Source organism: Pristiophorus japonicus, chromosome 15 (assembly GCF_044704955.1).
Source record: "Pristiophorus japonicus isolate sPriJap1 chromosome 15, sPriJap1.hap1, whole genome shotgun sequence".
Classification (NCBI taxonomy): Eukaryota; Metazoa; Chordata; class Chondrichthyes; family Pristiophoridae; genus Pristiophorus; species Pristiophorus japonicus.
Genome location: NC_091991.1, coordinates 62,648,894 through 62,661,561, shown reverse-complemented (window position 1 = coordinate 62,661,561; position 12,668 = coordinate 62,648,894). Strand labels below are relative to the sequence as shown.

General features: G+C 42.5%; 1 protein-coding gene across 3 annotated transcripts in view; it reads right to left on the bottom strand.

The window, feature by feature from the left end:
- LOC139281490 (protein FAM118A-like) overlaps positions 1-12,668 on the bottom strand; it is a 64,590-nt gene that overhangs the window by 29,135 nt on the left and 22,787 nt on the right. For all 3 annotated transcript variants that reach the window (XM_070901661.1, XM_070901663.1, XM_070901662.1), the window contains 3 exons: positions 11,690-11,911; positions 7,089-7,217; positions 4,394-4,679 (listed from right to left, as the gene is read on the bottom strand). In XM_070901661.1, coding sequence (XP_070757762.1) covers positions 4,394-4,679; positions 7,089-7,217; positions 11,690-11,911 — 637 coding nt within the window. The remainder of the gene's footprint in view (positions 1-4,393; positions 4,680-7,088; positions 7,218-11,689; positions 11,912-12,668) is intronic.

Below are 12,668 nucleotides of genomic sequence, written 5' to 3'. Positions count from 1 at the left end.
GATTAACGGATATTGTTCAGAATGGCAGGCAGTGACTTGTGGGGTGCCGCAGGACTCAGTGCTGGGACCCCAGCTATTTACAATATACATCAATGATTTAGATGAAGGAATTGGGTGTAATATCTCCAAGTTTGCAGATGACACTAAGCTGGGTGGCAGTGAGAGCTGTGAGGAGGATGCTAAGAGGCTACAGGGTGACTTGGACAGATTAGGTGAGTGAGCAAATGCATGGCAGATGCAATAAAATGTGGATAAATGTGAAGTTATCCACTTTGGTGGCAAAAACAGGAAGGCAGATTATCTGAATGGCAGCAGATTAGGAAAAGGGGAGGGACAACGAGACCTGGCTGTCATGGTATATCAGTCATTGAAAGGTGGCATGCCGTACAGCAGGCGGTGAAAGCAGCAAATGCTATGTTGGCCTTCATAGCTAGGGGATTTGAGTATAGGAGCAGGGAGGTCTTACTATAGTTGTACAGGCCTTGGTGAGGCCTCACCTCGAATATTGTGTTCAGTTTTGGTCTCCTAATCTGAGGAAGGACGTTCTTGCTATTGAGGGAGTGCAGAGAAGGTTCACTAGACTGATTCCCGGGATGGCAGGACTGACACAGGAGGAGAGACTGGATCGACTGGGCCTGTATTCACTGGAGTTTAGAAGGATGAGAGGGGATCTCATAGAAACATATAAAATTCTGATGGGACTGGACAAGTTCGATGCAGGAAGAATATTCCCGATGTTGGGGAAGTCCAGAACCAGGGGACACAGTCTAAGGATAAAGGGGTAATCCATTTAAGACCAAGATGAGGAGAAACTTCTTCACTCAGAGAGTTGTTAACCTGTAGAATTCTCTACCACAGAGAGTTGTTGATGCCAGTCCATTGGATACATTCAAAAGGGAGTTAGATATGGCCCTTACGGCTAAAGGGATCAAGGGGTATGGAGAGAAAGCAGGAAAGGGGGACTGAGGGAATGATCAGCCATGATCTTATTGAATGGTGGTGCAGGCTCAAAGGACCGAATGGCCTACTCCTGCACCTATTTTCTATGTTTCTACGTATGCTCTGGACTCCTACAGAGCAGCCCGATCCAGTATGGCAGGCAGCACATTTCTGGCTCGTAATAAGCACGCTTCTTTCCTGCCTGGCATATATGAAGCCTATGCACCAAAAAAAGCTGCCGCAGCGTGAGCAAGCTTCGAGACCACGGTGTCCAGAAACTAACAAAATGCTGAATTTAATCTTTGCAGCAATCTTTTGGAAATTACAAACCAGTAGTACCTGGAATCTTGCTCCTTGATACTGCCAGATCCAGGTCCAGCCCCCTCTTACTCTTGACGGACATCAGTGAGCCAAACATCACATTTTACACTCCCTCCCAGTTCTGCCAAAACTCAGTCTCAGAAGGATTCTCCCTCACTCCTCCACGTGATGCTAAACCACAGCACCCAATGCTGCAGTATTGCCATATTCCAAGACCCCCCACTCCAGTTCTGCCAAAAAACATCATCCCCAGAGTCATTAAAGCCTAAAATAATTGTAAGAGCACCATCACTGCAAGGACTTAGCAGTTAAAGATGTCCCACCACCTTTTAAGAGCAACTCGGGACGAGTAATAAATGCACCTTGGCGGAACAGCTTGTATTTCTATAGCGCCTTTAATGTAGTAAAGCATCCCTTCACAGGATCGTTATCAAACAAAATCTGACAAAGAGCTACATAAGGAGAAATTAGGGGAGATGGAGGTAGGTTTTAAGGAGCGCCTTAAGGAGGAGAGGTAGAGTGGCTTAGGGAGAGAATTCCAGAGCTTAAGGCCTTGGCAGCTGATGGCACTGTCACCAATGGTGGAGCGATTAAAATCAGGGATGCTCAAAAGGCAAGATTTAGAGGAGTGCAGATATCTGAGTGTTGTGGGGCTGGAGGACATTACAGAGCTAGGGAGGGGCGAGGCTATAGAGGGATTTGAAAACAAGGATGAGAATTATTTTTTTTTAAATCAAGGCTTTGCTTAACCGACAGCCAATGTAAGTTAGCGGGCACAGGGGTGATGGTGAACAGGATTGGCGCGAGTAAGAAAAGGCAGTCGAGTTTTGGATTACCTCGTTTGAGGGTAGAACGTGGCAGATCAGCCAGGAGTGCGTTGGAATAGTCAAGTCTAGAGGTAACAAAGGCATGGATGAGGGTTTCAGTAACAGATGAGCTGAGGCAGGCCAGAGTCGGGCGATGTTAGAGAGGTGGAAATAGGTGGTCTTCGTTATGGCATGGATGATTGATCGGAAGCTCAGTTCAGGGTCAAATATGACAGCAAGGAGTCTGGTTCAGCCTCAAACAGATGCTAGGGAGAGGGATGGAGTCAGTGGCTAGGAAACAGAGTTTGTGGCGGGGACCAAAGACAATGGCTTTAGTCATCCCAATATTTGGTTGGAGAAAATTCCTGCTCATCCAGTACTGGATATTGGACAATCAGTCTGGCAATTTAGATGCAGTGGAGGGGTCGAGAGAAGTGGTGGTGAGGTGGAACTGGATGGCGTCAGCGTACATGTGGAAACAGACGCTGTGCTTTCGGATGATGTTGCCAAAGCACAGCATGTAGATGAGAAGTAAGAGGGGGTCAAGGATACATCCTTGGGGGACACGCGAGGCAACAATGCAGGAGAGAAACCATTGCAGGTGATTCTCTGGCTACGATTAGATAGATCAGAATGGAACTAGGCGAGTGCAGTCCCACCCAGCTGGAAAACGGTGGGGGCGTTGGAGAAGAATCGTGTGGTCAACCGTGTCAAAGGCTGCAGACAGGTAGAAAAGGATGAGGAGGGATAGTTTATCTTTGTAACAGTCAAATAGGATGTCATTTGAGAGTTTGATAAGAGCTGTTTCAGTACTGTGTCAGCATTACCCACATCCAGAGAAATATATATATGTATATATTTAAAAATCACCCCCCACTGCCACCAAATCCCAGGACCACCCACAGTGCAACTAAACACAACCACTGTCAAGTATTGTTAAAAAGCAGATACCCACCACCAATGTTCCCTTTTAACTGCGTGACCGCACAGCGCTCCACGGAACCTGCGCAGCCAGCGGCAGCATTTTCTACGTTAAAAACTGCGCATGCAAGGTATTTGGAATTTCAGGGAACATTGCCTACCACCATCTGGTATATCTTGCATACCATCTTGTTGTGGATCCTCAGCTTTAAAATAGTAAGGAATAAAAATCAAATCCATTGGTAAAGGAATTATATAAAGGCCACCAACTTAGGAGTTTCACAGAATAACAGACATAGCAGTGGTCCCTAAAGCACCAGCAAAATAATCCCAGAATCCCAAGTATTAAAAACAGAACTTGACTTAGTCAGTGCTATGAATCAGCGGCTCTGTTGGGAATAAGTACATAATAACAGAACAACAGCGTATCCTCCAACACTCAGAGCAACAGCACATGAGATCTGACAGATCTGATATTAAAAAATCTTGCATATAGTGCACACTTTCTTTATGCGTAACACTTTAGCCATTACACTTAAGTGCATCCACTCAAAATGCAAGACATTAAGTTAAGTTTAATCATATTATTCTGAAATATTTATTATGCTACCAAACTTATTTGACCAATTGGCAACTTACTGGACAGATTGATTGCTTCACTTGTTTTGCCTTGCCTTTAAGAAATTTGCATAAACCTGATTATAATTAGGATATTTGAATCTCAATTAAGATATTTGCATAAGAGCCAATAAGATGAAAGACATTCTAATTAAAGTAGGATAGATTTGAATGTGAATCATCAGCTGTGTGACAGACAATTGCCGAATGTGGACATGACACCAGTGTGGAACAGACAGAAGTACACTTTAGACACACAAGCCAGTCATTTTTTGTGTTGCTGCTTGCCAGGGCTGGTAAACACTTGAGCAGAAAAAAAATCAGCCACTATTTATGAGAGATTATATTATATTGAATATAGATATACTTTACAAATTAAACTATGGATAATTTAGGGACAGCTGAGATGGTAATCAGGGTTTTCCGACAGGTAATACCACCTTTCTTCAAACACAATTGAGATACAAGCAAAAGTAGACTTGGCAAGTTAGTTTCGAGTCTGCAATCTGCCTCTTTCTGAGAGTGTCCCTGTTTTACGGAATGGTGAAAGTGACAACACAGATTACAAAAAAAAAATATAATAGCTCTGATCCTCATGCAGAATGAGCAAAGGACTGCTTTGAGAGCAATTGCCCAAGTATGGGTTGAGAATTTGAACTCACAACCTCTCATTCTTGTACCTGTGTCACTGTGAATCAATCAAAAAAGATTTGCAGCTTAAAGCAATACTCAATGTTGAACAAAATTACCATTTAATGATAACTCAACACCAGTAACAGATGACTTACCTGGGCTTCTCTGCCTGCAAATCTGCGCCACCAAATCACGGAAATACTGAGGCATATAGTCAAATCGGTCTCCATAGGATACTATTTTAATCCCATGCAGCAGCATCTCTGCCTGCAATTTATAGAAATGGTCATGGCTATCCTTTCGCACCAGCATGAAGTGTTCCAGATCCACTTTGTCCTGAACAGAATAAAGAAACAGTGCCTGGAAGATCTGATCCCGCAGAGTTTCTCCACAGCCCAAAAATACAAAGGACTTGGTACGATACAGGTCCTGAAACTCTTCCTATCAGGAAAAAGAATCCCAAACACATTAATTAATGCCCCTCAAAGAGGATGGTTCACCTTAAGTATGTAAAGGATAAATATCCTAAATAATATAATACACTTGATATCATTAGGTGATCAGATTATTCAGGACTACAATAAAATTGTAATGACAGTTATTTCACACTGTGTAAACATAGTCACAAAGTTCAGTTAAGGTCAGCATTTAAATCATCCACAAAAATACTACATTGGAAGTATTGCAGGCTATTTTCATTGCTATTCTTTTGCCATGTTGTTCTCTTGATACTGTACCAACATCATCAGTTATCACTATCAATGCCTGTTTTTAAAACCAGAGATGAGCTGAGGTGACTTTTACTTCAGAAACAATTGCCTCAAAAATGTATTTTAAAAGGCAAACCAATTGAATACCCAAACCCAAGCACAACTATAAAAATTACTACGAAAGAAAAGCTTTGGGGAATACTTTTCAAACTACCCAATTTCATTTTTAAAAAGTTATGAAAATAAGATTTGACCTTTTTACAAACTTCAATTTGATTGCCAGAGTGGTGACTCTCTAATCCAGTCTTCCTCTCTGAAGCCACTCTGATGACATCACTAATGGGAAGTTATTTTAATTCTGCCACAGAGCCACTCTGGAGCCCTGGGAATCACTAGAAGTCAAATTTGCTTCTCAGGATCCCGGCTTTCAGGCAGTAGGGTTTATAATTTTAGCATTAGAAATGGAGTCAAACTCTCAATCATTTTCCAGAAGGAGACCCAATAGGAACAAATATAGGTTCAGTATCAGCCATCGTCATTATATTCAGGTTTTTACACTAGATATTCTCTCAGGTGCAGTGTCACTGATCGCTCCAGAGTGGACCCTTCATCCTTGAGGATTTGGAATCTGCTCAAAATTTGGTTAATAGTCCTAAAAACCCTTCCTTGCTATTGAGGGAGTGCAGCAAAGGTTCACCAGACTGATTCCCAGGATGGCTGGACTGACATATGAGGAGAGACTGGATCGACTGGGCCTGTATTCAGTGGAGTTTAGAAGAATGCGAGGGGGATCTCTCAGAAACATAAAATTCTGACGGGACAGGACAGGTTAGATGCAGGAAGAATGTTCCCAATGTTGGGGAAGTTCAGAACCAAGGAACACAGTCTAAGGATAAGGGGTAAGCCATTTAGGACTGAGATGAGTTGGAACTTCTTCACTCAGAGTTGTTAACCTATGGAGAGAAAGCAGGAAAGGGTACTGAGGTGAATGATCAGCCATGATCTTATTGAATGGTGGTGCAGGCTCGAAGGGCCGAATGGCCTACTCCTGCACCTATTTTCTATGTTTCTCTATATACTAGCTACTGGGACGGACGTGTGAGTGAGAGAGCTGTTTGTCCATAGAACTGTGTAGACAATGTAACCACCATTATTTTATGAACTCAAAATTTGCTATTTCACCAATATTGAATGGAGACATCTTTATTGATGACCTATGATGCTTATCAAACAATGTGGTCACTTCAGCAAACTTATCACTGGGGTCTTCCCATTTTTCACAACTGCAGCAAATTGTGCAAGTAAGCAGTGATGTTGCCATCATGTCTAAGGTTAAGCTGCTTTGATATCCTGAGAAACTTTGGGTGACATTCAACATGCTGATCCTTACAACATGATTAGAAGTTAAAAATTCAATTAAGGCCATACAAGCAAAATTCCAATTTGGCAAAGCCAAGTGTTTCATACCATTAGAAATACGAAACTACAAGAAAAACTGGAGTAAATTTTAAGACATAGACTAAATTGGCTTAGCATCAATAGTTGTTCTCTGAAGTGAAGTTGAACCTCCACAAACAAACTAGCAACGAGCCTGCCTCATAGGAAAATGTCACGAAAAAGACTGCTTTGGAGATGCTGTCCCTTTACAAAACCCTGATCGCAGAATCACATGAATTACTTCTTCACCTGCTGATTTCCAGCTTCATTTTGAGGCCAGTAGCCCAGAGAAGACAGCAGTGAGATCTGATGATCAACAGATATTGAAGAAAAAGCAGTGAGCACCATCACTAAATATGGTAAATATTAAGGAAACGGTCAGCAGAAAATATGTTGAAAAAAATCTAACCTGTAACAAGAACCTCTAATTTTATAAGTTACTTGTGCAAGAGGCATAACTGCACCGAAAGCCTTCCCATTTGTATTTATCAAGGTAATAATACCGAGGCTATCTGCCGTAACATCAAGTATTCTTTCCCCAATCTCTGGAGACAAGTTAGGCTATTGCTTGCTTTTATTTTTGACGTCATCATAGTTGTTAACACTTGTTTTTTTTAATTGTTATTTCATTGTTCACTTTGTATTCCTTTGAAAAACTTAAAAAAATTAATTTGTTTAAAAAAAAAGTTAAATCAATGCCTACCATCAAATCTTGATCGTGCATTACATCCTTGTATCCCGATGGGTCCAATACCAGACCACAGGGATCTGTGAATAATCCATGTATATGAAGCACACTGTATTTTTGTAGACCTCTTGCCCATTGAACCACCTGCAAATGCACAAAGAGTCTGAAAATTAAATCAATGAGTAGAAGATGCAGGATCACTTACTAAATTTAGCTTCATAACGGACTTCATTTCAAAAGTTGTAAAGCTCTTGAGCACATTCTTAAGGCATAACCAGCTTAGTATCTACCTCTAGAGCTGGTTTGACCAACTGTGCTTTAACTCCTCTGCCAAAACCATCCAGGATCATCATGGAGGGCAAAAACCTCAGGCTCTTTTTTTTTCTACAACCAACAACTTCCTTAAATGTCTTTGTCCTGCCCCCTCCACCTCAGATATCAGGCACAAGGAGCTGATGGACTGTCTCATCACTAAAACCAAGAGCATCCATGAAGCTGCCTCGACTGAGCTCTCCCCTTCCTTTTGCTCTGTGCCACTGGCCCCAAGTCTCCAACCACTCTAGCCCTGAATCCCCATCTCTCGACTGTTCCGATACCATCTCCCCCACTGCCCTCTCCAACTGACTGAACTCAACTTTACATAAACTCTCGTCAGAACTCTCAACGATCCACATCCTGACCTCTACGAAGTGCAAATGATCCATCACCCCTGTCCTTGCCAGCCTCCATTGATTCCCCTTCCTCCCACACATTGATTTTAAAATCAATGTCCTCATTACAAATCCCACCGTGCCTCTGCAAAATTCTTCAGCCCCAAGTCCTGGCTCACATCCTTTGGTCTTCTAACTCTAGCCTACTATGCATCCTTCCTCCACTTTATTATCGGGGCACAGAATTCAGCCATCATGGGTTACATCTCTAGCTATCTTTAAGAACCTCGGACCACACTGTAGGTCATTATGTAGGTGAGTTTGAAGGAGAGGGGAAACAAGCAGAAATAAAGGCTAAAAAAAACTTAAAGGCACTTTGTCTATATGCATGCAGCATTTGTAACAAAATAGATGAGTTGACGACACAAATTGAGACAAATGGGTATGATCTGATAGCCGTTACAGAGACGTGGTTGCTAGGTGACCAGGACTGGGAATTAAATATTCAGGGGTATTTGACAATCCAGAAGGACAGACAGAAAGGAAAAGGAGGTGGGGTAGCTCTATTGATAAAGGATGGAATCACTGCAGTGGTGAGAAACGATATTGGCTCAAATGATAAGGGTGTTGAGACAATTTGGGTGCAGATAGGGAATGGTGAGGGGAAGGGGTCATGGTGGGCGTAGTCTATAGGCCCCGTAACAGTAGCAACTCTGTTGGTTGGAGCATAAACCAGGAAATTGTGGGGGCTTGTAGAAAGGGAACAGCAATGATCATGGGGGATTTTAACCTCCATATTGATTGGATGGGTCAAGTTGGTCAGGGTGGCCTTGAGGAGGAGTTCACAGAGTGCATAAGGGACAGGTTCCTTGAGCAACAGAACCAACCAGGGGGCAGGCTATCTTGGATCTGGTCCTGTGTAATGAGACAGGATTAATAAACAATCTCCCAGTAAAGGATCCCCTTGGAATGAGCGATCTTAGCATGATTGAATTTCAGATTCAGATGGAGGGTGAGAAAGTGGGATCTCTAACCAGCATACTAAGCTTAAATGAAGAAGACTATGACGGCATGAGGACAGAGTTGGCTAGAGTGGACTGGGAAAATAGATTAAAGTGTAGGACAATTGATGAACAGTGGTGTACATTTGGGGAGATATTTCACAACTCTCAAGGATATGTTCCAGTGAAGACGAAAGGGTGCAAGAGAAAAGATAGCCATCTGTGGCTAACTAAAGAATTAAAGGACGATATCCAATTAAAAACAAGGGCAGACAAAGTGGACAAAACTAGTGAGAGGGCAGAAGATCGGGAAGCTTTTAAAAGCCAGCAAAGAATGACTAAAAAGACTATGAAAGTAAACTAGCACAAAATATGGAAGCGGATAGCGGGAATTTCTATACGTATATGAAGGGGAAAAAGAGTGACTGTGGTAAATGTTGGTCCCTTGGAGGATGTGGCTGGGGAATTGGTAATGGGGAACATGGAGATGGCAGAGGCCTTGAACAAATATTTTGTATCGGTCTTTATGGTAGAGGACACTAACAATATTCCGACAGTGGATAGTCAAGGGGCTATAGTTGGCATTCAGGTACTGCAGGTGTGAAGAAGGCAAATGGTATGTTGGCCTTCATAGCTAGGAGATTTGAGTATAGGAGCAGGGAGGTCTTACTGCAGTTGTACAGGGCCTTGGTGAGGCCTCACCTGGAACAGTGTGTTCAGTTTTGGTCTCCTAATCTGAGGAAGGACGTTCTTGCTATTGAGGGAGTGCAGCGAAGGTTCACCAGACTGATTCCCGGGATGACAGGACTGACATATATGAGGAGAGACTGGATCGACTGGGCCTATATTCACTGGAGTTTAGAAGGATGAGAGGGGATCTCATAGAAACATATAAAATCCTGATGGGACTGGACAGGTTAGATGCAGGAAGAATGTTCCCAATGTTGGGAAAGTCCAGAACCAGGGGACATAGTCTTAGGATAAGGGGTAGGCCATTTAGGACTGAGATGAGGAGAAACTTCTTCACTCAGAGTTGTTAACCTGTGGAATTCCCTATCGCAGAGAGTTGTTGATGCCAGTTCATTGGATATATTCAAGAAGGAGTTAGATATGGCCCTTACGGCTAAAGGGATCAAGGGGTATGGAGAGAAAGCAGGAAAGGGGTACTGAGGGAATGATCAGCCATGATCTTATTGAATGGTGGTGCAGGCTCGAAGGGCCGAATGGCCTACTCCTGCACCTATTTTCTATGTTTCTATAGGGGGGGGGGGGGGAGGAACTTAACAAGCACAATCACTAAGGAGGTGGTACTCAGTATGATAATGGGGCTAAAGGAAGATAAATCCCCTGGACCTGATGGCTTGCATCCTAGGGTCTTAAAGAGAAGTAGCGACAGGGATTGTGGATGCATTGGTTGTAATTTACCAAAATTCCCTGGATTCTGGGGAGGTCCCAGCAGATTATTTAAAAAAAGGAGGCAGACAAAAAGCAGGAAACTATAGATTAATTAATTAGCCTAACATCTGTGGTTGGGAAAATGTTGGAGTCCATTATTAAAGAAGCAGTAGCAGGACATTTGGAAGAGCAAAATTCAGTCAGGCAGAGTCAGCATGGATTTATGGAGGAGAAGTCATGTTTGACAAATTTGCTGGAATTCTTTGAAGATGTGGCGAACAGGGTGGATGAAGGGGAACCAGTGCATGTAGTGTATTTGGACTGCCAGAAGGCATTTGATAAGGTGCCACATAAAAGGTTACTGCACAAGATAAAAGTTCACAGGGTTGGGGGTAATATTTTAGCATGGATAGAGGATTGGCTAACTAACAGAAAACAGAGAGTCGGGATAAATGGTTCATTCTCAGGTTGGCAACCAGTAACTAGTGGGGTGCCGCAGGGATCAGTGCTGGGACCCCAACTATTTTTATCTATATTAATGATTTGGAAGAAGGGACTGAGTGTAATGTAGCCAAGTTTGCTGACGATACAAAGATGGGAGGAAAACACAAAAAATCTGCAAAAGGACATAGACAGGCTAAGTGAGTGAGCAAAAATTTGGCAGATGGAGTATAATGTTGGAAAGTGTGAGGTCATGCACTTTGGCAGAAAAAAAAAATCAAAGGGCAAGTTATTATTTAAATGGAGAAAGAATGCAAAGTGCTGCAGTACAGCAGGACCTGGGAGTACTTGTGCATGAAACACAAAAGGATAGTATGCAGGTACAGCAAGTGATCAGGAAGGCCAATGGTATCTTGGCCTTTATTGCAAAGGGGATGGAATATAAAAGCAGGGAAATCTTACTACAGCTCCACAGGGTATTGGTGAGGCCACACCTGGAATACTGCGTGCAGTTTTGGTTTCCATATTTACGAAAGAATATACTTGCTTTGGAGGTAGTTCAGAGAAGGGTCACTAGGTTGATTCTGGAGATGAGGGGGTTGACTTATGAGGAAAGGTTGAGTAGGGTTGGGCCTCTCCTCATTGGAATTCAGCAGAATGAGGTGTGATCTTATCAAAATGTATAAGATTATGAGGGGGCTTGACAAGGTGGATGCAGAGAGGATGTTTCCACTGATGGGGGAGACTAGAACTAGAGGGCATGATCTTAGAATAAGGGGCCACCCATTTAAACCAGAGATGAAGAGAAATTTCTTCTCAGAGTTGTAAATCTGTGGAATTCGCTGACTCAGAGCTGTAGAAGCTGGGACATTGAATAAATTTAAGATAGAAATAGACAGTTTCTTAAACGATAAGGGGATAAGGGGTTATGGGGAGTGGGCAGGGAAGTGGAGCTGAGTCCATGATCAGATCAGCCATGATCTTATTGAATGGTGGAGCAGGCTTGAGGGGCTGTATGGCCCACTCCTGTTCCTATTTCTTATGTTCTTATAGCTCCCACTGCAAGATGCATCTAAAAAGATGATTCTGTGGCTTGCAAAGGGAATCCCATCAGTTTCATTTTACAAACCTTGTCCTTGCACTTTAGATCTACAGATTCCATAGGTTTGCCTTGTTGATGACCAAAAATCTCAAGCAGGTTATCATAATTTGTGGTGAGAACCATTGTTCCCCGATCCATAAGTTGGAGAATAGCATCCAAGAGCATGGGATTCTGAATGTGACAGTTAAGATTATCAAACACCTCCATCAGACAATCCTGGAAGAAATTTGGCTTTGTATCTCCAGTGCGCTGTAAACAAAAGAGAAAAATATAATACTACAGGAAACAGTCAAAATGCACCTTAACAACTCTTGCAAATCATGAGTAGATGTTTATTTTGCGTGGAGCAGACAAGAGTCAGAACTGAGATATCTTCTAAATGAGCCATCTTCAAGTAGTTATTTTTAAAAATCACAGGAACTTGGCCATCTAATTTTATATAATATACAGAATAAATTGCATGTAAATAAGTGTCAATACAAACAGTAAATCAGTTAACATTAATTTAAATATTTCATGAGTCCATAACGTATCACTGAAAAATCCAAATGTGGGAAGAAGAACAGGTTAGTCTACCCAGGTGGCCCCAGCATTTAGGTCTTCTGTCAGAATCTACACCAACCATTTCATCTCCCCCATGTACTAATGACATAGGTTTCACTGAATGAGCCAAGAGTATGCTCATTTTCCTTTTGAATGCACTGTAAATTCCACGTCAGTTGCACTGTATAATACATCGAGGTGACAATTGCAAGCCACTCCACCTCTGCTTCATATGTTATCCATGGCAGGTTTGCTGCTCCATATGTCTCGATGACTCTGTTCAAAGGCTGTCGGACTATCGGATGTTGGCCAAGAGGAGGACAAATATTGTTCCCTCTCTTTGGCCCCAAGTTTCCACATGATTTGCTCCTGATTTTTAGGAGCAACTGGTGGAGAACGGAGTATCTTAGAAATCGCAATTCTCCACATTTAAGTTTTCTGCAGTTCTAGTCAGTTAGAACAG